Raw genomic sequence first — 20,777 nt, 5'->3', positions numbered from 1 at the left:
GCTTGGGCATGTGGGAGAAGTTAATATTTTATTTTTACCTAGCAATTTTGAAGACCTTGTTTTTCTCATACGCAAGTGTCATTAAACACACACACACACACACACACCCTCCATCGCACGCATTACTGTCCCTGTGGCCGGGGCTCAGATGCCGTCCTGGATGTTGCGGGGCAGACTTACTCGGCGGCTCTACAGCGGACAGCTGGGCACGCGGGAGGCAGGGACACTTGGTGCCACGGGTGCATTCCTGTGCTGTTTGTTGCGATTAAATGAACCATTTCAAAGTATACAATTTAGGCGGGTTATTAGTATAATTTTTGGTTTTTAATATATTTACTATGTTGTGCAACCATTATCTAATTCCAAAACATTTCCAGCACCTCAATATGAAATCGCATACTCATTAAACAGTTATTCCCCGTTCTTCCTTCCCTCAGCCCCTGGCAATCACCTATCTACCCTTTGTCTCTATGGGTTTGCCTATTCTGGATTTTTCACATAAATGGAATTATACAATGTGGTCTTTTTGTGTCTGGCTTCTTTCACTGAGCATAACGTCTTCTGGGGTCCATCCATGCACTAGTATTTCATTCCATTTTATTGCCGAGTAATAGTCCCTTGTGTGGATAAAGCACATTTTGTTTATCCGTTCATCCGTTGATGGACATTTGGGCTATTTCTACCTTTTGGCTGTTATGAAAATGTTATAATGAACGTCTGTGTGCAAGTTTTTGCTTGACTGCCTGTTTTCATTTCTCTCGGATAGATACGTAGGAGTGGAGCTGCTGTGTCGTGTGGTAACGCCATGTTTCACCTTTTGGGGAGCTGCCAGGCTGTTTTCCACAGTAGCTGGTTGCATCATTTTCCATGCTGTGTGGGAGTGCATTGTGCAGTTGCCTTTTTTCTGCCAGGTCTTCCTGCCTATCTGTCCTCATTCGGACAAAGTCTGAGTGTGGAGAGTTAGCTGGAAGAGGTTAATCAGTCCACCTGTGGTGGGTCCGTGCAGTACAACAGCTTTCCAGTCCCAGTGTACAAGTGACATTTTTTGAAACTTGGACCCCCTGCTTGTCTGTTTTATTTGCACAGCAAGCTCCACGTTCTAGAGAAAGCATGTCACTTGGCCTTCCCTAGGTGGGGCCTTTTAGGACTCTGCACGAGTCATGGCCACTGAGCCTGGGTCCATCAACCCTGGGCATGGTGTCCATTGTAGGTTAGATTCCTCTCCATCTGCTGTTAGGGTAGTCAGCACTGGTGGGCAGGTGGGGCCCACAGCTGCTTGCTCCTCAGTTAGCCCATGTCGTTCCCCACTCCTGTTTTTGGAGAGCTCCATAGTCAGTATCTTAAGGCAGACAGGCAGAAACACAATAACAGGGTAGGATAGTAGCCATTTCCCACCTGGAAAGAATATCCTCAGACTCGGGGCGCCTCGGTGGCTCAGTCGGTTAAGCATCTGCCTTCGGCTCAGGTCATGGTCCCGGGGTCCTGGGATCGAGCCCCACATCCGGCTCCCTGCTTGGCGGGGAGCCTGCTTCTCCCTCTCCCTCTGCCTGCTGCTTCCCCTGCTTGTGCTCTCTCTGTCAAATAAATAAAAATCTTAAAAAAAAAAAAAAAAAAGAAAGAATATCCTTGGACTCAAATCCACAAGTGTTTGGGAAAGAGATGTGTCCCTCACATCCTCCTGCTGCCTCACTCCGTAAGGGCCCCGTGGACAGTCTGGCCCTGGGGAACCACATGCCATTGTTCAGTGTCACCCAGATGTCCTGCTGCTGGCTTGAAGTTTCTCACTCTAGGGGCTCTGAGCACCTCTGCTTGGGTCTCAAACTCTAGGTGGCTACATTGTCAGGTGCAGAAACAAAGGCACAGAGTGGTAGATGCCACGGTGGGGAAGGTGTTGGATTTCCAAGGTATTAGCCCCCACCAGTGCCACCCATGGGAGAGAGAGCCAGCAGGGTCAGTATCCTTATGGGCCTGAATATGGCCCCATAAAATCTTAGTCAATCCAGACACTAAGTGGCTTTGAGGTACAGGTGGAGAAAGGTGGCCTCATTTGTCCTGGGTTGAAGGCCAGACTCGCACAGGCCTGGAAGTTAAGGGAGGGTTGGTAGTTATCACATGTGATTGGAGTGAGGACTGTTTGAGAAACCTCAGGTCACGGTGTGATCCTGTCCGTATTGCTTCTTCGGAGAATGCCCCAGACTATTTATTCGCTGAACATGTAACCAGATAAACCACCCTTAATGTGGGCCCTTCAGCTTCCCGTGCTCCAGCAAGCAGCCTCCTGAAGAGCAGAGCACTGATGGCCGAGCTGCTTCTGTGACCCCTCATGATCTGGGGGACGTGTCCAACTCTGCAATTTTCACCTTTAGCCAATTCGGTATGTCTAATTTTCATTCCCCAACATGTTCTTCCGGAGCACTAAGCGTCAGCCGATCTCTGCCATTGTGGGTGTGATGTCGGAGGGCAGAATAATTCACCAGAGATGGTTGGCAGCAGCACCCTGAAAAGAACCACATCCAGTTGCTCTGAAGTGTCCTTGGCTAAAAACGTATAGAGAGACTGGGTTAAATGCTTCCTGATTCTTTTTAGTTCCAAGTCATGTTAGTTCAAGCCACTGGTGCCCCTGGGCACGAGCTTGTTAGAAATTTGCAAAATGACAGAAAAGCAACAGTTGGTCAAGGTAGATTGGTGAAAACCATCTCACTAAATAGACTTAAATTTCTGGAACTTCTTTTTTTTTTCTTTTTAAGAGGGAGAGAGGTAGGGAGGAGCAGAAGGAGAAAGAGAATCGTAAGCAGGCTCCACGCCCAGCACAGAGCCCCACACAGGGCTCAGTCTCACAACCCTGAGATCATGACCTGAGCCAAAATCAAGAGTCAGATGCTTAACCGACTGACCCACCCAGGTGCCCAAAATTTCTGGAACTTTGGATAAAGGAATATCTGCCTTGCACAGGAAAGGGAACAGAGCAAAAGGACAAGAACCTGAACCCTCATGCTCAATGGGGTGTTGATTTACTGTGGTCACACATTCACTACCACAAACGCTTTTCTAGGCAGGCCCATATTTGTTCTGGAAGTAACAATGTAGGAAGAATTCTCATTCTTACCATGGGTTCTTTAACAGGTCAGTCCTATTAGTGACTGGCATTGATCAGTAACCTAATCGACATGCAAGTCCTTTCTTTCTTTTCTTTTTTTTCCTTTCTTTTTCTTTCTTTCTTTCTCTCTGTCTTTCTCTTTCTTTCTTTCTTTCTTTCTTTCTTTCTTTCTTTCTTTCTTTCTTTCTTTCTTTCTTTCTTTCTTTCTTTCTTTCTTTCTTTCTTCTTTCTGATTATTTATTTATTTATTTGAGAGAGCACAAGCAGGGGGAGCAGCAGGCAGAGGGAGAGGGAGAAGCCGGCTCCCTACAGGGAGCCCAGTGCAGGGCTCGATTCCAGGACCCTGGGTTCATGACCTGAGCTGAAGGCAGATGCTTAACTGGCTGAGCCACCCAGGCGCCCCTTGTCCTTTTCCTTTCTGTATTCCTACCCACCAGGCAGGACTTCTCTGCCTGACGCCTCCCTGTATGTTTGCTGCACATCAGGGTTACCCCTCCCACTCTACATGTTTTAGCTGTCTCCTGCCAAGCAAGGCCCCACCCAGATGGCACTGTTCTGAGCTGCGTGTGTGTCCTTCAAGACTGCAGACGAATCATTGTTTTGTTTCACCTAAATGGCATCTTGATTCATATACTGTGTTTTCCCAATAAACCATACAAAGAGCTCAGAAAAAGCCACTGTGGTAGGCAGGACAACACCCCCCACCTTCCCCCAAAGATGCGCCTGTCCTGGTCCCTAGAACCTGTGAATATGTTACTTCCCACAGCAGAAGGGACTAGGAGGTATAATGGATCTCGATGTGGGAGATGATCCTGGGTTATTTACGGTGGGCCCAATGTAATCGCAGTGTGTTTGTACAGAAGAGGCAGGAGGGGCAGAGTCTGATGTTTCACTGCTGGCTCTGAAGATGGAAGACAGGGCCATGAGACAAGGAAAGTAGGTGGCATCTAGAAGCTGGAAAAGGCGAGTAAACAGATCCTGCCTCTGGGCCTCCAGAAGGAAGCAGCACTGCCGAAACCTTGCTTTGGGACTTCTGTCCAGACCTGTGAGCTAATTTGCATTGCTTTAAGCCCCCAAATTTGTGGTAGTTTGTAACGGCAGCAATAGGAAACTAACAGCCACAGTGAATTTGGAAAGTAATAGTAGGCATCAGGCCTTCTCGGTGTTGGTTGTTGCTGGAATGATCAGGGCCCCCAAGTTCAGCTGTTTACAATTACATTTATCATACCCATTTTGTAGATGAGGCTGCCAGACCTGAGAGAACCAATGTTGCTTGGTAGAAGTGGGGAGGGGCAGACCTGGTGTTCAGCCCTGCTGTCAGATGAGCCCCATCTCTCACCTCCCAGAAGTCTTGGCTGATGGCAGGTGAATAGGGTTGGGCCACGTTAAGGCAGGGAGTCAGAAGGGCATGCTGACAGGAAGCTGGTGGTTGGGAGTGGAGACCTGATTCTGGGCAGTGGGCAGTTGAGCAGCTGGGGTATGCCTTGCTAAAGGGAGGGGCTGCTGAGGTCCCAAGCCAAGGATGATGGTGCTCCCAGCAACTGGTGAAGAGGAGAGAGGATGCTGTCTGGGGCCTCAGTGACATCCTAGACCTTGGCAGGTGTCTGGAGTTGGGGCAGGAGGCTCCAGGGTTCTCAGTGCCCGATGTCATTCCTTCTCTTCTTTCCCTGGGCTACGGAAAGCTGGGAGCAACCCCATCAGTCCTGGGATCATCATTTTTTGGCAGTTCCCCCCTCTCCCCTCCTGGGAACTGCCAACTTCCATTTCTCCTCTGCTCTTCCAGATCCTACAGCCAGGACACTCTGTTGGGGGCTGGCCCCAGGATGGAGTCTCAGGCCCAGAACTCCAGGCAGGGAGGCATCCCCAAGGCAGATCTCCAGGGAGCCGACAGGGGCCAGGAGGAGAGGCCCAAGATGGAGCTGAGGCCCCTGGCAGAGAACCCAGCCAAGAGACACCCACCTCAGGAGGGAGACCTACATGGAGGGACAGCAGGCGGCAAGACGGCTCCCCAAGGCAGGGGCTCCTGGAGCTGGAGCCTTGGTGTGAGCCCCAGTCCAGGGACCCGCCAGCATGCAGGAGCAGGACCCCTGGTACAAGAGCCATGTGGCCTCACCTCCTCTCAGGACCCTGACCTAGTCACTCCCTGGGGGCCACATGCTGGGGAGGGCCCCTGTTGGTGCCCAGTTGGTACCAGGGCCTCCAGCCGTAAGTGCTGCCTGGTGCAGCATCACAGAACACTCCCTGAGAAGTCCCCGGTGTGTGACCACTGTGGGGGCCAGGTGTTGTGCTGGTGCTTCCCCCGGACTCAGCTGTGTGAGGTCCACACAGAGGATGGGTCACAGGAACAGTGCACAGGCACCCAGACCTTCCCAAAGACCCTGCAGGTGACCCTCCTTCCGCAGAGCTTGGAGGAGCTGCCCCAGGCCTGCAGTTGCAGGGAGGACTTTCCCCGGAGGGCCCTGCTGGCCCCGCAGGTGATGACGCAGATGGCAAAGGAGCCCCTCCCGTGCGCCCGGTGTGGAAAGCGCTTTGGCTCCAAAAAGCAGCCGCAGATGGCCGAGGGCCCGTTAATGTGTCCTCAGTGCGGGCCGGCCTCGGGTCCCAGCTGCGGTGCCCCTGACCCCCCGGCGCAACGGCTCTACGTCTGTGACCAGTGCGGCAAGGCCTTCACACGCACCTCGAGCCTGCTGCAGCACGAGCGCATCCACACCGGCGAGCGACCCTATGAGTGCGCGGAGTGTGGCAAGGCCTTTGTGCGCTGCTCCGGCCTCTACCGCCACCAGAAGTCACACTCGACTGAGCGCCACCGCCGCAGCCTGGCCCTGGCCCGGAGGTCCTTCCTTTTGGGGTGCCCGCCCTGTGGTGACTGTGGCAAGGTGACCCAGGGACCTCCACGGGTGCCCGTTGCCGGGGAGAAGCCCTACGAGTGCGCCGAGTGCGCCAAGGCCTTTGCCCTGTTCTCGCACCTCGTGGAGCACCGGCGCGTGCACACGGGTGAGAAGCCCTACGCGTGCCCTGAGTGCGGCAAGGCCTTCAACCAGCGCTCGAACCTGAGTCGGCATCAGCGCACGCACAGCAGCACCAAGCCCTACGCCTGCCCGCTGTGCGAGAAAGCCTTCAAGGGCCGCTCGGGCCTGGTGCAGCACCAGCGCGCGCACACCGGCGAGCGGCCCTACGGCTGCCCCGAGTGCGGCAAGACCTTCCGCGGCTGCTCCGAGCTGCGCCAGCACGAGCGCCTGCACTCGGGCGAGAAGCCCTACATCTGCCGGGACTGCGGTAAGGCCTTCGTGCGCAACTGCAGTCTGGTGCGCCACCAGCGCACGCACACGGGCGAGCGGCCGTACGCGTGCGCAGAGTGCGGCCGCGCCTTCAGCCAGCGCTCCAACCTCAACGAGCATCAGAAGCGGCACGCGGGCGCCCCCGGGCGGCGGGCGCTGTTCTCCCCGAAACCGGCAAACGGCTGTAGTCCTTCTTAATTAAACCTCACTTGGTCATCACTGCGGCCGCAGGCTTCCCCAGCTCAACTTTTATTGTACCCTTTCCAGCGGGCGCGTAGTAATGGGTTCTAGCAAAGTGCTAATAAACACGGGAATGGAGCACTTGTGTGACCCAGATGCTGCGTGGGCTATTGGGAGTCTTGCTCCACCTCCCTCGGTGCGCTGGAAAGTGGGGGGCGGGGCGGGGGGTGACTCCCCGGGGGCACAGGCAGAAAATGATGGAGGTAACATTTGAACCCAGGGCCTCTCATTGCATCCTCCTAGGGGGCGTCTTCAGCCCTTGGTAGCCTCGGGGTGTTTGCACACCCATTAGTGTGGTTCGGCCCCGCCTCCTCCCTTCGGTTGGTCTTCGAGATTTCTCCTCTGGCCTCCCTGGGCCTCCGGAGAGGGACTCTGCATACCTTGTGACCTCCCGGGGCCAATGGCCACGGGCTTCGTGTGCAGGGCCTCTGCCTGCGCTTCCCTCCCCCCCCCCCCAGTAGCTCCTAGTCACTACGCAGAGGGCTCCCCTCGGAAGGAGGGATGCCCTGGCAGCCTTGGTCTGGTTTGCTATTGGCAGATGGGGGCCTCATCCTATTATATCAAGGCAAGGTGGTCCAGCCAGTGGTCCTCTTCTGTCAGAGGACTCCGGGCTGGATGCCATCTCCTGCTGCATGGGAGGAATCAAAGAGTGCAACTCAAATGTGCGGCCACAGTTTGCCGTGGCCGCCGTATAGGTGGGAGTCCAGCAGAGGCCTGGAGCAAGCAGCATGTTTCTTTCATAGCAGCATATATAGTTATGTATGAATATGATTCCAGTTTCCTCCCCACTCCATCCTCCATGCTAGTTCCAAAGTGACACTCCCACGGCTCTCCACTTTGGGTGCGCTTACTACATGCCAGGCACTGTGCTGGGCACTCTACCTTTAATCACCCCATTTGATCCTTGCCCTAACTGGGAGAGGAGGGACAACTCTCGCTCCATATCAAAGAGCCCCAGAGAGGCCACGTGCCCCAGCCAGAGCTGCCTGGAGGGAGGGCAGAGCTGGGCTCATCATCCGTAGCCTTTTGATCCGGCAGCAAAGTCCCTGCAAATCACCTTTCACTTTGTGTCTCCCATTCAGGATCTCCTGTCCACCTTGGGAAGGGGAAGGTGCACAGGCCCCATGGGTTAAGGAAGCTTTTGGCTCTCCATTCCCAGGCCCAGCTCGCACGCAGGGCACTATTAAAGCCCCTTATTGTGTGCCTGGCCCAGGGCTGGGCACTTTACATCTGCTGCACTCTGCAGTGCTCGAGATACGGTGGACATGGGTGCCATCCCACATCCCAGATGTAGGAGGGATGGGCACTGCATCTGCTTCATCTGCCCTTGCCAAGTTCACAGCAGGGTATAGGTGGGAAGTGCTCAAAGCTCTCAAGCAGCCACAGAGAGGGGGCAGCCCAGAAACCAGCCTCAGCGGCCCCAAGGGAGCCCACCCTGAAACAGACTTACCGTATAGTATCCTCCACCCTCAACAACCCCCCCCCACACACACACAAGCCCAGGTCCTGGTGAATCCAGGATTCACTCACCAATGGCTTAAATCCTCCTGCTCTGCAGTCTCCATCCTTCTTGAGGGAGGCCCAGCCCACTGTGTCCTCCAGCCAGGTAGACTCCTTGAAGCCCTCCCCGGTCTTGAGGTGAGGGAGAACAGTCCCTGCCCTGCTCCCACAGGGTAGGACCCAGTCACTCAGTACTCTTTCCACAGAAATCCCCTGAGGCGCAGCTCTCCTGGCCACTTCACATTCCACCCTGGGATGGGGCAAAAAGTTGCAAAGTTGATATTCACTAACATCTTTGCAAGTCCTGCAGAAATGAAAAGACATGCCCCTAATGTTCTATTCTCAGTATTTGGGGGGTCCATTTTAACTTCTTTTATACTAGTAAACATGAGCAAAGTCTTGCTGGACAGATACCCTGGGTGCACCAGCCACCCATAGGGCAGCTCATTCCAGAAAGCAGAGAGCAGTGTCATGGGGCAAGTATGGAAGGCCATTCAGGAGATGTTGGGAGTCTACTTTCTCTCATGTGGCCAATATGGGAACCTCAGGCAAAAATGGAACTTTTTTTTTTTTTTTTTTTTTTTTTACTGTCCACACAGAATTCACCCTGGAAAGAAACCCAACTAAAGTGGTATCCCCAAGGACAGCTCAATCTTTTACAGACATTCATTCTGGAGAGAAATTCTGTTATTATGAAATCAATCCTTGGTAGACATAAGGGGATTGATGAAAGAGGCAAACTCCACCACTGGTCAATATGCCACGGATGACTGCAACCATCAACAGGCCTTGATAGACTGGAAAACATTCAAACCAAAGAGAAACCCAATGGATATGGCAAGTATAATAAAACTTTCCATCAAGCCTCAACACAAAAGAATGCTTTCTGGAGAAAACCTAAGAATGTGACCAGTTGGGCTCAGTTCCACTGCAGTAATACAACCTTAAAGCATACTGACTGAAAACACGAAAACTAACTCCCTGCTCAAACCATACATCACAGGTTGGCAAGGGCACTACTCGTTACGTTCACATTCACTCATCAGGGTCCCTGACAACAGAATAGTCACTATCTCCAACATGGCTAACCACTAATATGAAAGATAGGAAGGGACATCTGAGGGTCTCATACCTCTCAATTGAATGCACAACCCAACAGAGCTGCAAGCTACTTCCTCTCACCACTCATTGGCCAAAATGAGTCACATTGAGGGTCTCATGAGGCTGAAGTCAACTGAAGCATGACTGGGGTTAGAGGGTCCACTACCAAGATGGCTCATTCATATGGTTGGCAAGTCGTTCCTGTCTAAAGGGTCTCTCCATGAGCTCCTGGAGTGTTCTCATGACATGGCAGTTGAATTCTCCCCCCCAGAACAAGCGATTTGAGAGTCCAAGTCACACACTGTCACTTATGCCATATTCTTTTGGTGACACAGACCATCACTGATTCAGTGTAGAAGAAAACTACACCAACAAGGGTGCGAACACCAAGAGGTGAGGATCATTGGCAGCCCTCTTGAAGGCTGGTTACTACACCATTTAGGAAGCATGCGGAAAAGCTTTTGCTGGTCGTCCAACTTCATCAAGCACCAGGAAGTCCATACGGGCAAAGACTTGAGTGGCTACTGGGAAGCCCAGGAGTATAGGAGCCTCTGAGCCCAGTCAAAACCAGAGACTTCATGCTGGGAGAACTCTTGAGTGTGTAAGGGGTATGAGGAGGCCCTTGGGAGAGGTCAAGTACAATGGATTATACTGGACAGTGAGTACTGCCAAGATGAACCTCAATATATAGGGAACATTGTGGTACAGATGGACTAAAATGCCCCATAATCCTCTTTCCTCTTCCTGCATCCACAAACCTACATTTCTTAGGCTTCCTGCAGTTACACAAAGTCACACGATTGAGTTCTGGCTAATGGAATGTGGGCAGAAGTGATGATAACATAAAATGGCCTACATCATCTTTTTTGCTTGTTTCATCAGCCAGCTGGACAGAGGAGATTCAGCAGAAAATTCTGAGGAGGATGTAAGGAATAGCAAAGACCCAAGATCGAAGGAACCTGGGTCCCTGAATCCAGGACAGCCTTCTGGGAGGGTCACTTGACCACTTCACACTGTGCCATGAGCAAAAAAGACATCTGTATTGTGTTGAGCCATTGAGATCCTGGGATTGTTACTGCAGTTATAGTTACCTGCTGCTAAAGGGTACATCTTTTTGTTTGTCTGTTTAAAATTTATTTATTTGAGAGAGAGAGAAAGCATAGGGGGGAGGAGCAGAGGGAGGGGGACAAAGAAACTCAAACAGACTCCATGCTGAGGAAACAGCCTGATGTGGGGTTTGATCCCAGGACCCTGAGATCAAGACCTGAGTAGAAACCAGAGATCAAGACACTTAACGACTGAGCTACCCAGATGCCCCAGATACATCTTTTTTTAAAAGTTTTTTTTAAACTTTTTTTTTAAAAAAACTGAAATCGTGACTCTTGTGCAAATATGAAATGAACATGTGTCGAATATTTTATCAGTAAGATACAACCAGTTTTTTTAAGATGGAAGAGGGACCATAAGCAAGGAATACAAAGAATGCAGTTACAGATGCTGAAAAAGGCAAAGATCTGGATTCTCCCCTAGGACCTCCAGAAGGACATCAGCCCTGCTGACACTTTGATTTCAGTTCAGTGATACTGATTTCAGACTTCTGGCACCAGAACTGTGAATGAATACACTTCCATTGTTTTAAGCCATAAGTTGGTGGTAATTTGTTACAAGAAACAAATTCCTGTAATTTGTTACAGGAAACTCATACACTGTCCTTCATTCTGCTTCTCATGTGGTCTCCATTGTCTGACAAGTTCTCCCTTCATGGGGACAAGAAGGCTGCAGCTGTACTAACTGACAGCTAATCAAGGTTCAAAGTTCCATAGAAAATAGGAGCGCTAATAGTTCGGAAAGAACTACCTGCCCGGTGAAACCCATAGGTCGAAGTTCCTCCCGTATTGATCGTGAGTCAGTCGTGAGGGCCAAGGGGAATGGAACGCTGATATACCTGAGTCACGCATCCGCACTTGTCCAAACCACCTGGATTCAGAGTGGGGGCAGCCGAGAAACTTCCATACAGCCAACAGTGATTCCAGCTTGGACGCGTTGTCCCCCAAGGAAGGGCCGCCGGGCCAGTGCGTAGGTACGTGAGATGCGCACCGCCTCCCTGCCAGGCCCTACTGGACAAGGTCCATGGGGTTGTAAAGAGGACCTGCTGGCCAGAGAATGGACAGGGGTGAGGAGTGTGCAGAACAGTTCTTTCCCCAGATTCCTGTGTCTGAGACCCTGGCGACCCTGAGCGTCTGGGCGTGTGAATGAGGCAGGGAGGGGCTAAGGAAAAGGGCGGCGCGTACCCACGGCAACGGAGGACACTGCAGGGGTCGGGGGCAGCAGGACCATCCCTATAGAACACGAAGGACGCGGGCCTGCGGCTGGGGACCAACTACGCAGCTGCGCAGGCTCAGTGGGGAGCACCGCGAGGCGCAAGGTCGCGCCAGGGGAGCACCTCCATGGACACCCTGCCCTCACCCCCACCCAGTTCCCGCGGCTTGAGCTGGGTGCTGACCGGGGCGCTGTCCTAGCCCGGCCGCACCACGTGGACGCCCGGGCTTGCCGAGGGCGCTGAGCGAGACCAGCGGCTCCGACCCGGGCCCGCGGCTCCCCCCACCGCAGCGCCGCGCAGGTAGGGCAGGGCGGGGCCGGGCGCTCTCTCGGACCACCGAGAGCGAGGCCTTCGCGCCGCCCAGAGGGCCCCGGAAGTGGCTCTGCCGACCAGGGTCGGGGCGGAAGCGAGAGTCGGTGGGCGCGCGCCGCCGCCCCGAGTCGCCCGTGGCTCGTCCGCCCGCACCCTGTGTTTCACTGCCCGCTCTTCGGTTCCGTGAGCCTCCTCGGTCATTTACTTCTGTAGCATCCCTTCCTCCTGCTCGTTCATTCCTTCACGTGTTCATTCATCCCCCCGCTTTCTGGTTCCGCGCTCGGCGCCCTGAGCTGCACGGTCATCTGCTCCGATTCGTTTGCCCATCCATCCATCCATCCATCCATCCATCCATCCATCCATCCATCCATCCATCCGTTCCCTGGGATGCGCCACCATTCCTTCCTCCGTTCATTCTTCGTTCACGCGGATTTCCTCACCGCGCTGCTTCAGGGCTCGCCAGGCCGGTTCGCGCTTCCAATCCTTTGCACGTGCCTTCCCCGCGCGAGCATCCAGCCTCCGCTCTCACTTGCCAGGTGTGCTCCAAGCCCAGCGCTTCCTGAGACCAAAACCCCCATTGGGCATCTCCTGAGCAGTGTCCCTCCCCTTCTAACACTCAGTATTTTTTTTCATCCAGCCCCCAATAGGGGAGAGCCCAGGCCTTGGGGGCTGGGGAGAGACACAAAGAGATGAGAGCCAGTTGTTGGCGTGGGAGATGGGGCCTGACTGGGGCGGAGAGCGGGTGACCACAAACCATGGTGAGTAGGCATTCTAGGGGAAAACGTGGAGGACGAGGCTTTCAGGCAGAAAAAGGGCACACAAGGTCGGTGTGAAGACGGTGGGGAGGCTGGAGCAGTGAAGGCAATCGGGAACGACCCTCAGGGATTTGGATACTATCCCAAGATGGGCCGACTCCCAGGCAGGGAGGCCCAGCTAGAGGGGACAGAGGACTGGGCAGCTCCGAAGCATAGGTCTTGGCTGGAGGGATACCCCTGCCAGGCTCCATCCTTAGAAACATGGGAATCCTGAAGGCAGGTCTTCTGGTCTTTGAAGAAACAAAGGTTTTTATTGAATTCTGATGACTTGTAAAAAAAAAAAAAAAAAAAAACTGTTGAGAGAAGTATAAATTCACATCTGTAAGAAATAATACAAATAGGTCCCATGTACCCTTTACCCAGTTTTGTCCAGTGGTAGCATTTTGCAAAACTGTAGTATGATAACCATCTATTCAAATGGATCAAGATCCTGAATATTTCCACCGCCTCTGATGCCTCCTCTTGCCCTTTTAGCCACACCTGCTTCCCTCCTGCCTCCACCTCCTCCTCAACCTTTGGTTTTCTGTTTTCTATTTCTACAATTTTGTCATTTCAACAATGTTATATACATGTAATCATATAATAAGTAACCTTTTGAAATTAGCCGTTGACTTTTTTTTATTAACCCTTTTAATGTGTACAGTCGCTGTTTTTTTCATATATTCACATTTTGTGCAACCATCACTAGTCTAATTCCAGAACATTTTCATCACCCTAAAAGAAACTCCATACCCATTCATCAAACTCCCCATTCCTTCTTCCCCAGCTCCTGGCAGCCATTAATCTACTTTATGTTTCTTACAGATTTGCCTCTCCTGGACATTTGAGAGAAATAGAATCATATAATGTGAAGTCTTTTGTGTCTTGATTCTTTCATTTAGCATAGTGTTTTCAAGGTTTATGTATCTTATAGGCTGTATCTGTGTTTCATTCCTTTTTATGGCAGAATAGTGTTTGATTGTAGGTATCCACCACACTTTGTTTATCCATTCATCAGTTGATGGACATTGGCCTATTATCACTTTTTGGCTATTATAGTAATTATATATTATACATATGTACGTATACATATATGTATTATATATTATAGTAATACTTGTATGACATTCATGTGCAAACTTCTGCATGGATACTTTTTTTTTTTTTTTTGCGCTTCTCAACTCCTTGATATGTTTAAAACTTTGACCAGGGGAAAGAAAGAGGAAGAGAGAAAAAGAAATGGGGAAAAGCTCAAATTCTTCTTAGCAACAGTTTCCTCACGGCCAGTACCGGCACAGATCTCCATTTTTGAAAAATTTGAAAATACAAGATTAAGGAGGGAAAAAATGGAAAAAGGATACCCCAAGGGAGGTCGTATAGCTCTTTGTTTTCATTTGTGCAGTGGCCACCTGCCGAGAGCTTATGCTAAAGATATAGTAGAAAAACCAGTTTGCGAGCCCCGGGGGATATGGCACAGACTTCGCAGTATGAGCAGCTGGGAACCCTAAGCTAGCTGGGGCAGAAAGCCGCCCACCCAGATACCTGATTTTTCCTGCTGATAACCCACAGGGTCGGTACCAACATAGATAAGAATATGCTTTGCTTTGTTTGCTCAACCTTGATGTACTGTAGGCTTTAAGTCTTCCTTTGATTACCCTTGATTGTCTTTGTTTATTGCCAATAAAAATGTGAGGCTCTAGCTGCTCCGGACGATTGCATTCCGTGGAGCGGTTGGTCCCCTGCTCCCTGGTTTTTTTCACAGCTAACTGGTCGGTGCGTCATTCTTCGAATCGCTGCCTTACCGCTGCCTTACCGTGGCACATGTGTGTGCAAAAAAGCTGCCTGGACACATTTTCATTTATTGCTGGGTCACATGGGAACTCCGTTTAATCATTTAAGGAGGAACCCTGTTAACCATTTAAGGGACTGCCAGCGTGTTTTCCACATAGGCCACACCGTTTTACATTCCCACCAGCATCTGATTACTTTTGAACATTGGAAGCTCATTTAAATTTTTAAAAAAGCATGTTGGAAGGGGGTAGTCAAGCAAGATCTGTCTGCTAGCCAAATCTGGCTGTCCAGTTTGCAGACTTGGGCGTTCTATGTGGGGGATGAATGAGCCAAGAAGTTGAAGAAGCCGGGGTGGAGGCCCCTGAGAAAAGCAGGGATGGGGGAGGGGATGGTACAGAAGACCACAGACTGGGCACCTCCGTGTATCTCTCAAGCACATCGACACACAGGTGGGGACACTTGCTTCCTGACTCACTGATAGACACAAGCACCCAGGCCCGCAGACCCCACTTATTCCCAGAGGGCCCTCAGGAGGGGCCTTCATGGCCTGGCTGTGCTCACAGGCTCACCTTTGTGTCTCCAGGTCCAGAGGAAGTGCCCTGTCACATGTGGCTGCCCTGCCTGGGAAGGGGAATGATGGCTGCCCACAGGAGCAAGGCATCAGCTCTGGCCCCTGGGGTCCTTCAGAGCACACCATCTGCAGTGGTGGGTGAGCCCAGCTCTGAGACCCCTAGCCAGCGCTTCTGGGGGTTCTGCTATGAGGAGGAAGAGGGGCCCCATGAGGCCCTGGCCGGACTCCGAGAGCTGTGCCGCCAGTGGCTGTGGCCGGAGGCATGCCCCAAAGAGCAGATGCTGGGGCTCCTGGTGCTGGAGCAGTTTCTGGGCGTGCTGCCCCCTGAGATCAACAAATCCAGGGTGGGTCACACAGTGTGGAATTAATCAGTGATGGAGAACCAGCTAATAGCTCCTCGTAAGAGCCAGGATGCACCTCCAGGAGGACCAAATAATGTCAACTCTAGAATATCCAGACCCAGGCAGATTCCACCTGGGCCCTCGTACCTGGGGTGGGCTATGATGGGGAGGGGCCATGCTGGGCTTCCAGGTGGGCCTGGGCCCTGCAGGGCAGAGCTCAGCATCCCCACAGGGAAAAGGGTCCTGCAGTCTTCAGGTGTTTAGAGATGACAGACATGCAGACAGGAAGTCAGTGGGAGGACAGGCCCCTGCCTGGCCTCATCTCCTTCACATCCAACCCAGGAGTGATAGTTACCCCATCTGCTGCCAAGTCCAAGCAGCGGAGCACTAAGAACAAGACAGTTACAGGTGCCTCACACTTTGTATTATTTATTTTTATTTTATTTTTCACTTATTGTTTTATTAACTAATTATTTATAAATATTAATATTCATTTAGCCTATCCTATTTATTTTATTTTTCATTTTATTTATTTGCATTTATTTGTTATGTCGACACAAAATGAACAAACCTTTTAAAACATTTTAAAGTGAAAGGAAACGAGTTTTATTTGAGCCCAAGTGAGGATAGTTGCCCATGATGCAGTCTGCACAAAGAGGAGAATGCTCTGGGGAAGGGACATTTGGTATATGGTTATATATGTTTTTTTTTATTTTATTCTTTATTTTTAAAGATTTTATTTATCTGACAGAGAGACAGCCAGCAGGAGAGGGAACACAAGCAGGGGGAGTGGGAGAGGAAGAAGCAGGCTTCCCACTGAGCAGGGAGTCCGATGCGGGGCTCGATCCCAGGACCCTGGGATCACGCCCCGAGCCAAAGGCAGATGCTTAACGACTGACTAAGCCACCCAGGCTCCCCATGGTTATATATGTTTTTAAAGAGTTACAAATCATCATGATGAAGGATATTCCAGAAAGTTATAGACTTTATCTTTTTAGTATGTGAAGGTCGTATGACTTCAATCTTACGGGAACCAGAGTTTTTCTGTTTTTCTTATCTTTATGCTTAGAACGTTCCTTTTTTGTTTCTTGTTTGCTTGTTTGCTATTTTAACAAGTAGACATACAACAAGCACACACATGTGCTTGGGGCAGAGACAGAGCCCATGCTTTGAGGTTATGTGGAGTCATCTTGATCTTGGTAAAATATTAAAGTGTAGCTTCCCTGGGAGCCCTGGAGCAGGGCCCACAAATGTTAAATGTTGAAAATTTCCTTTATCATTTCCTCCTTTTGAGCAATAATTTTTTCCTTAGAAAGTATTGGTGATCAACCTTACGTTTGTATGTCCCTTGAAACCAGGGTGTGACTGACTTGTCTGCCTTGGGTCCATGAAACATCAAATCCCTAGTTGCTAGATATCTATATCTATCTATCTATCTATCTATCTATCTATCTATCTATCTATCAATCAATCATCTATCTATATCAAATGAAAATGAATGAATATACGTATATATTCATTCATTCATTCATTCATTCATTCATTCATTCATTCACTTTCATTCGTTTTTACCAACAGTTCCTCGTTGTGAGATAGGGAAACTGAAGAACCCCATGAAAACCTACTTTTTGCCCCTTTTCCTGCTTCTATTCTTGCTAGGACCTGCACCCTCACTTTACACACACCTCAGAATGCAAATAGGGTATGTCTTCCTTGTAGGGGACAAGTAGTTAATGATTTCTCTAGAATAGATAATACCTAAGGAAGGACCAGGTGAGAATGACGGGATGAAGCCATCATATGTGTATCCAGGCCAACGGGGCTAGACGTCTCCACGCCAAGACCCCCTGACTCCAAGGAATAACACCTGGGCCTTCATCTTTATTCTAGTCAGTTCCTGGATGCCTGGGGGACACATACCCTAGATCTTCATCCTCAGTAAAAGCCCCCAGACCCCAAACAACGAGGAGACTCATACTCTTTCCCTTTCTGAGTCTCCCAGACACTCCGTCTCTAACTGCTATCTCTATATCTTCAATAAATTCTGCTCTCACTTCTTGCTGGCTCACATTTGATTTCCAACCTACATGAAGCCAAGGACCTTCTTATCTGGTCCTGTGGGACCACCTCTGGGTCCCTGGACATGGCCTGCTGGCATCATTTGGGGGGAACTTATGGTACGTAAATGGTGGGAAGCTTAAAAGTGATATATGTTCTCTATTAAAGTCCAATTGATGAGCAAACACAGTACGTGTGCCTGGCTTAGATCATCTGGTTTTGCACTTGGAAAAACATTTATAACACAGATACATGGATGGTAAAAGAATTCCAATAAGTACAGTTTGAAGGAACCAATGCAAACTTGGAATAGACTTGAACAGAGAGAACGGAAAAATCCAAAGAATCCTTCACATACATCTTGACAAAAGAGTAAGGAAATGTATGATTATTTATGAGGAAAGATGGAGCGTGTGTATTGAGCAAACGTAGATGTCACATACATGTTCTGTATTTATGGATGTTTCTGTGATCTGTCCCACATAACCAACCACGTGGCCCTGCATACACACAGGCCGGCTAAGGAATGTTGTTTGTGAGACTCGTGCTGTGTGAATAACCCTGGGAGCCTGGTTGCTTGAAGTATATTATCTGACCTCCAGGTCAGAACTGGCCCTTCTGGTTTGGGTGCCAAGAGCTACAAATCTTGTCTCACGCTTCCTCCTGCTCCAGGCAGGCCTGGCCCCCCAGAATGGAATCTGGGAGGGAAGGCAGACACACAGAGCCCAGGCTCCTTGAAAATACAGAAACATGATACCACGGAAATGCAGTTCACTCCAAACTGCACGCAGGCAAATGATGTTTAATTTCAAACCCTCTTCTCTGCCCTATAAATATGGCCTTACAGGGATATCAGTTGGAAGTCTCACTTGAGTGGAGGACACTCGGCCCAGGCCTCTCAGTCAGGACCGCAGCCTGCCTGTGTCCACAGGGCTTCCTCAGCTCACAAGGTTGGATGTTGTAAGTACCCAGTTTTAAGGATTCTATTTATTTATTTGAGAGAGAGAGAGAGAGAGAGAGAGAGACCAGGAATGGGGGGAGGGGCAGAGGGAGAGGGAGAAGCAGGCTCCCCACTGAGCCGGGAGCCCGATGTGGGGCTCGATCCCAGGACCCCAGGATCATGACCTGAGCTGAAGGCAGACACTTAACTGACTGAGCCACTCAGGAATCCCATGCAACTCTTGATCTCAGGGTTGTGAGTTCAAGCCCCACATTGGGTATACAGATTACTTAAAAATAAAAATAAAAATCTTAAAAAAAATTCTCTGTCTCCTGTCTTTTCCTCTGGGTGCTTTGTAGCCCTCTGGAAGAAGAGCAGGCAGTGGGTTGGGGATTTGTCCTGGTGCTTATTCTTGGAGGAGGGGGTGTGGATTGAGGATTTCTAGTGTCTGCCTGTCTTCCTCCTCCTTTTCCTCATTATTCTGACCATTGGGAAGGGGGTCAGGTGTCTTAAATTTTTGTTCATCTGTACCTCTTTCAATCCAGTCCCTTCCTATGATGCATCTTTATTATGGAGTAACGTAAAAGTCTGAATGTAGGAAATTTTATCCCAGATCATGGGAACTTGAAAAACATTTGGGTTACTTTTTATCCTTCTGAGTTTTAGAATGCCCAATTTTTATAAGCACTCGCCTTTAAACCAATGAAATAGAGCTCCTCTACAAATTTGATTCAGCAATACCATCCATACCATACCATAGAGAAAATACTTCCCATTTATAACACACACAGATACATGTACACAAACAAGGTGCAAACAAAATTTAGCCTTTGTTTCACAATTATCTGTGCAGAGGACATTAAAGGCGCAATTTCCAATATACCCCTTTTATGAAAACAAATCCGATGGTAAGATAGCATTATAATTTATGGATCCATTTATCAGTTATCTTCCATTTCCAGTTAGTACATGGCCCGTTGTGTGCAAAGATACCAAACGCTCTAGCAACGAACAAACCAAATGAAGCCCAGAGCACCTCTGGGATCGTTGGTTCTTCCCCAAAAGTTGAGGACTTCACTGACGTAACCAAATGGCTTCCTAATTTCTGGTTAGTCTTACAGTTGGCTTTCTGTAATTGTGCACACACAAAAACGAATTGAGACATGTCAAAAGAACCCCATTGGGGCCACCTGAGACTCAGGTTATCCTTACCTTTTCCCACTGCGGTGAGCACTTGCAAGTAGAGGCTCTGAATGTATGTACAGAGAGTCTGCCTGAGTTTCCTGGGTGGTTGTTGGCTTTCTGGGTGTTTTTCTGGCTTTTGAAGCACAGTTTGCCATTCCTTTTAGTTTTGGTTTTATTTTTAGAATAAGGTTTCAATAAGATCTAAGGATATTAAGAGTGGTGGATCGAGAGGGAGCTGCTTGTCAGTGTTACTTCTGCACGGCCGTGATAGGCTCTCTGTGCCTCCGTTTCTCCTTGTAAGGTCTAGGACCATGGAGGGGCTTGGAGCACCGCGTGATCAATCCTTACTGTGCACCCTGGATGAGCCAATCATTAATTGCCTTACGAGATGGGACATTCCAGTGGGACAGCTACATGTCTGGGGAATATCCTCAGACACTTCTGCTAGGCTTTCATTCACCTGAAAGCACCATTTAACTCGAAGGGGCAAGTGTCCTTTCTCTTTGGAGCTGAGTTATTCAGTCTCCCATATTTCTAACCAGAAAATTTACTCAAGCCTTCTATATTAATAACATCCATTAGCATAATGCCAAATTAAAACAATCAACCCATCAACTTCCCCGCTCCCAGGTTGTTCCCACCTAGAGGACATTAACGGTAACCTTTAACACTTCAAATACAAGTCAAGATTGTCAACTCAAATTGAGGAGGTCCAGAGAGCAGGACATCACCAGACACACCTGTGAGGTGCTCAGGAGCCGGAGCGACACAGAGGCCCAGGCTCGTACGGTGTGCTGAGTTCTAGATGATTCCCAGGTGTTCTCTTAAATAAATAAAAAAATACAATCTTTTAAAAAAATGAGTTACAAATCATCCTAATGAAGGACATTCCAGCAAGTTTCAGACTTTATCTTACTGTTTTAGTATGAGCAAGTCTGTATGAATTTAATCTTATGGGGCCCAGGGAGGATTTTTTGTTTCTCTTATCTTTACGTTTGGAATGCTCCTTTTTGTTTTGTTGTTGTTTTAATGAAGCAGACATACAATGTGTGCTCAGGGCAGAAACAGAGCCCATGCTTTAAGGTTTTGTGCGGTCATTTTGACGTTAGTAAATGTTAAAGTGTAGCTTCCCTGGGAGCCCTGGAGCAGGGCCCACAAACATTAAAAGTGGAAAATTTCCTTGATCAGTTAGTATTTATTACATTAATTTAATTTAATTTTTATTTTAAAATTGTATTTCTTGTATTTT

The 20,777-nt window shown here is 49.6% G+C and overlaps 2 protein-coding genes across 4 annotated transcripts in view; one reads left to right on the top strand and one right to left on the bottom strand.

Moving 5' to 3' along the window:
- Positions 1-174: 174 nt before the first annotated feature.
- The window catches only part of ZSCAN22 (zinc finger and SCAN domain containing 22), a 40,394-nt gene continuing 19,791 nt past the window's right edge, over positions 175-20,777 (bottom strand). The window contains exons 3-6 of one of the 3 annotated variants that reach the window (XR_015720797.1): positions 11,720-20,351; positions 11,162-11,365; positions 8,146-8,365; positions 175-2,497 (exon numbers count right to left, since the gene is read on the bottom strand). The gene's annotated coding sequence lies outside the window, so the exon portion shown is untranslated. Of the gene's footprint in view, positions 2,498-8,145; positions 8,366-11,161; positions 11,369-11,719; positions 20,352-20,777 lie in introns of all 3 variants that reach the window. The other 2 variants (XR_006775512.2, XR_006775510.2) reach the window with 2 other exon arrangements.
- Positions 2,492-6,788, top strand: ZNF837 (zinc finger protein 837). Its single transcript, XM_045772978.2, has one exon. The coding sequence runs from the start codon at positions 4,921-4,923 to the stop codon at positions 6,571-6,573; it is 1,653 nt and encodes a 550-aa protein (XP_045628934.2). The 5' UTR covers positions 2,492-4,920; the 3' UTR covers positions 6,574-6,788.

The sequence above is a fragment of the Ursus americanus genome, chromosome 21 (genome assembly GCF_024610735.1).
Source record: "Ursus americanus isolate L20-20 chromosome 21, mUrsAme1.1.p, whole genome shotgun sequence".
Lineage (NCBI taxonomy): Eukaryota > Metazoa > Chordata > Mammalia > Carnivora > Ursidae > Ursus > Ursus americanus.
This window is presented reverse-complemented; position numbering and strand designations above follow the sequence as displayed.

Excerpts from the sequence above, each read along its gene's own strand:
- ZNF837 (XM_045772978.2), top strand. The coding sequence starts at position 4,921 with ATGGAGTCTCAGGCCCAGAACTCCAGGCAGGGAGGCATCCCCAAGGCA.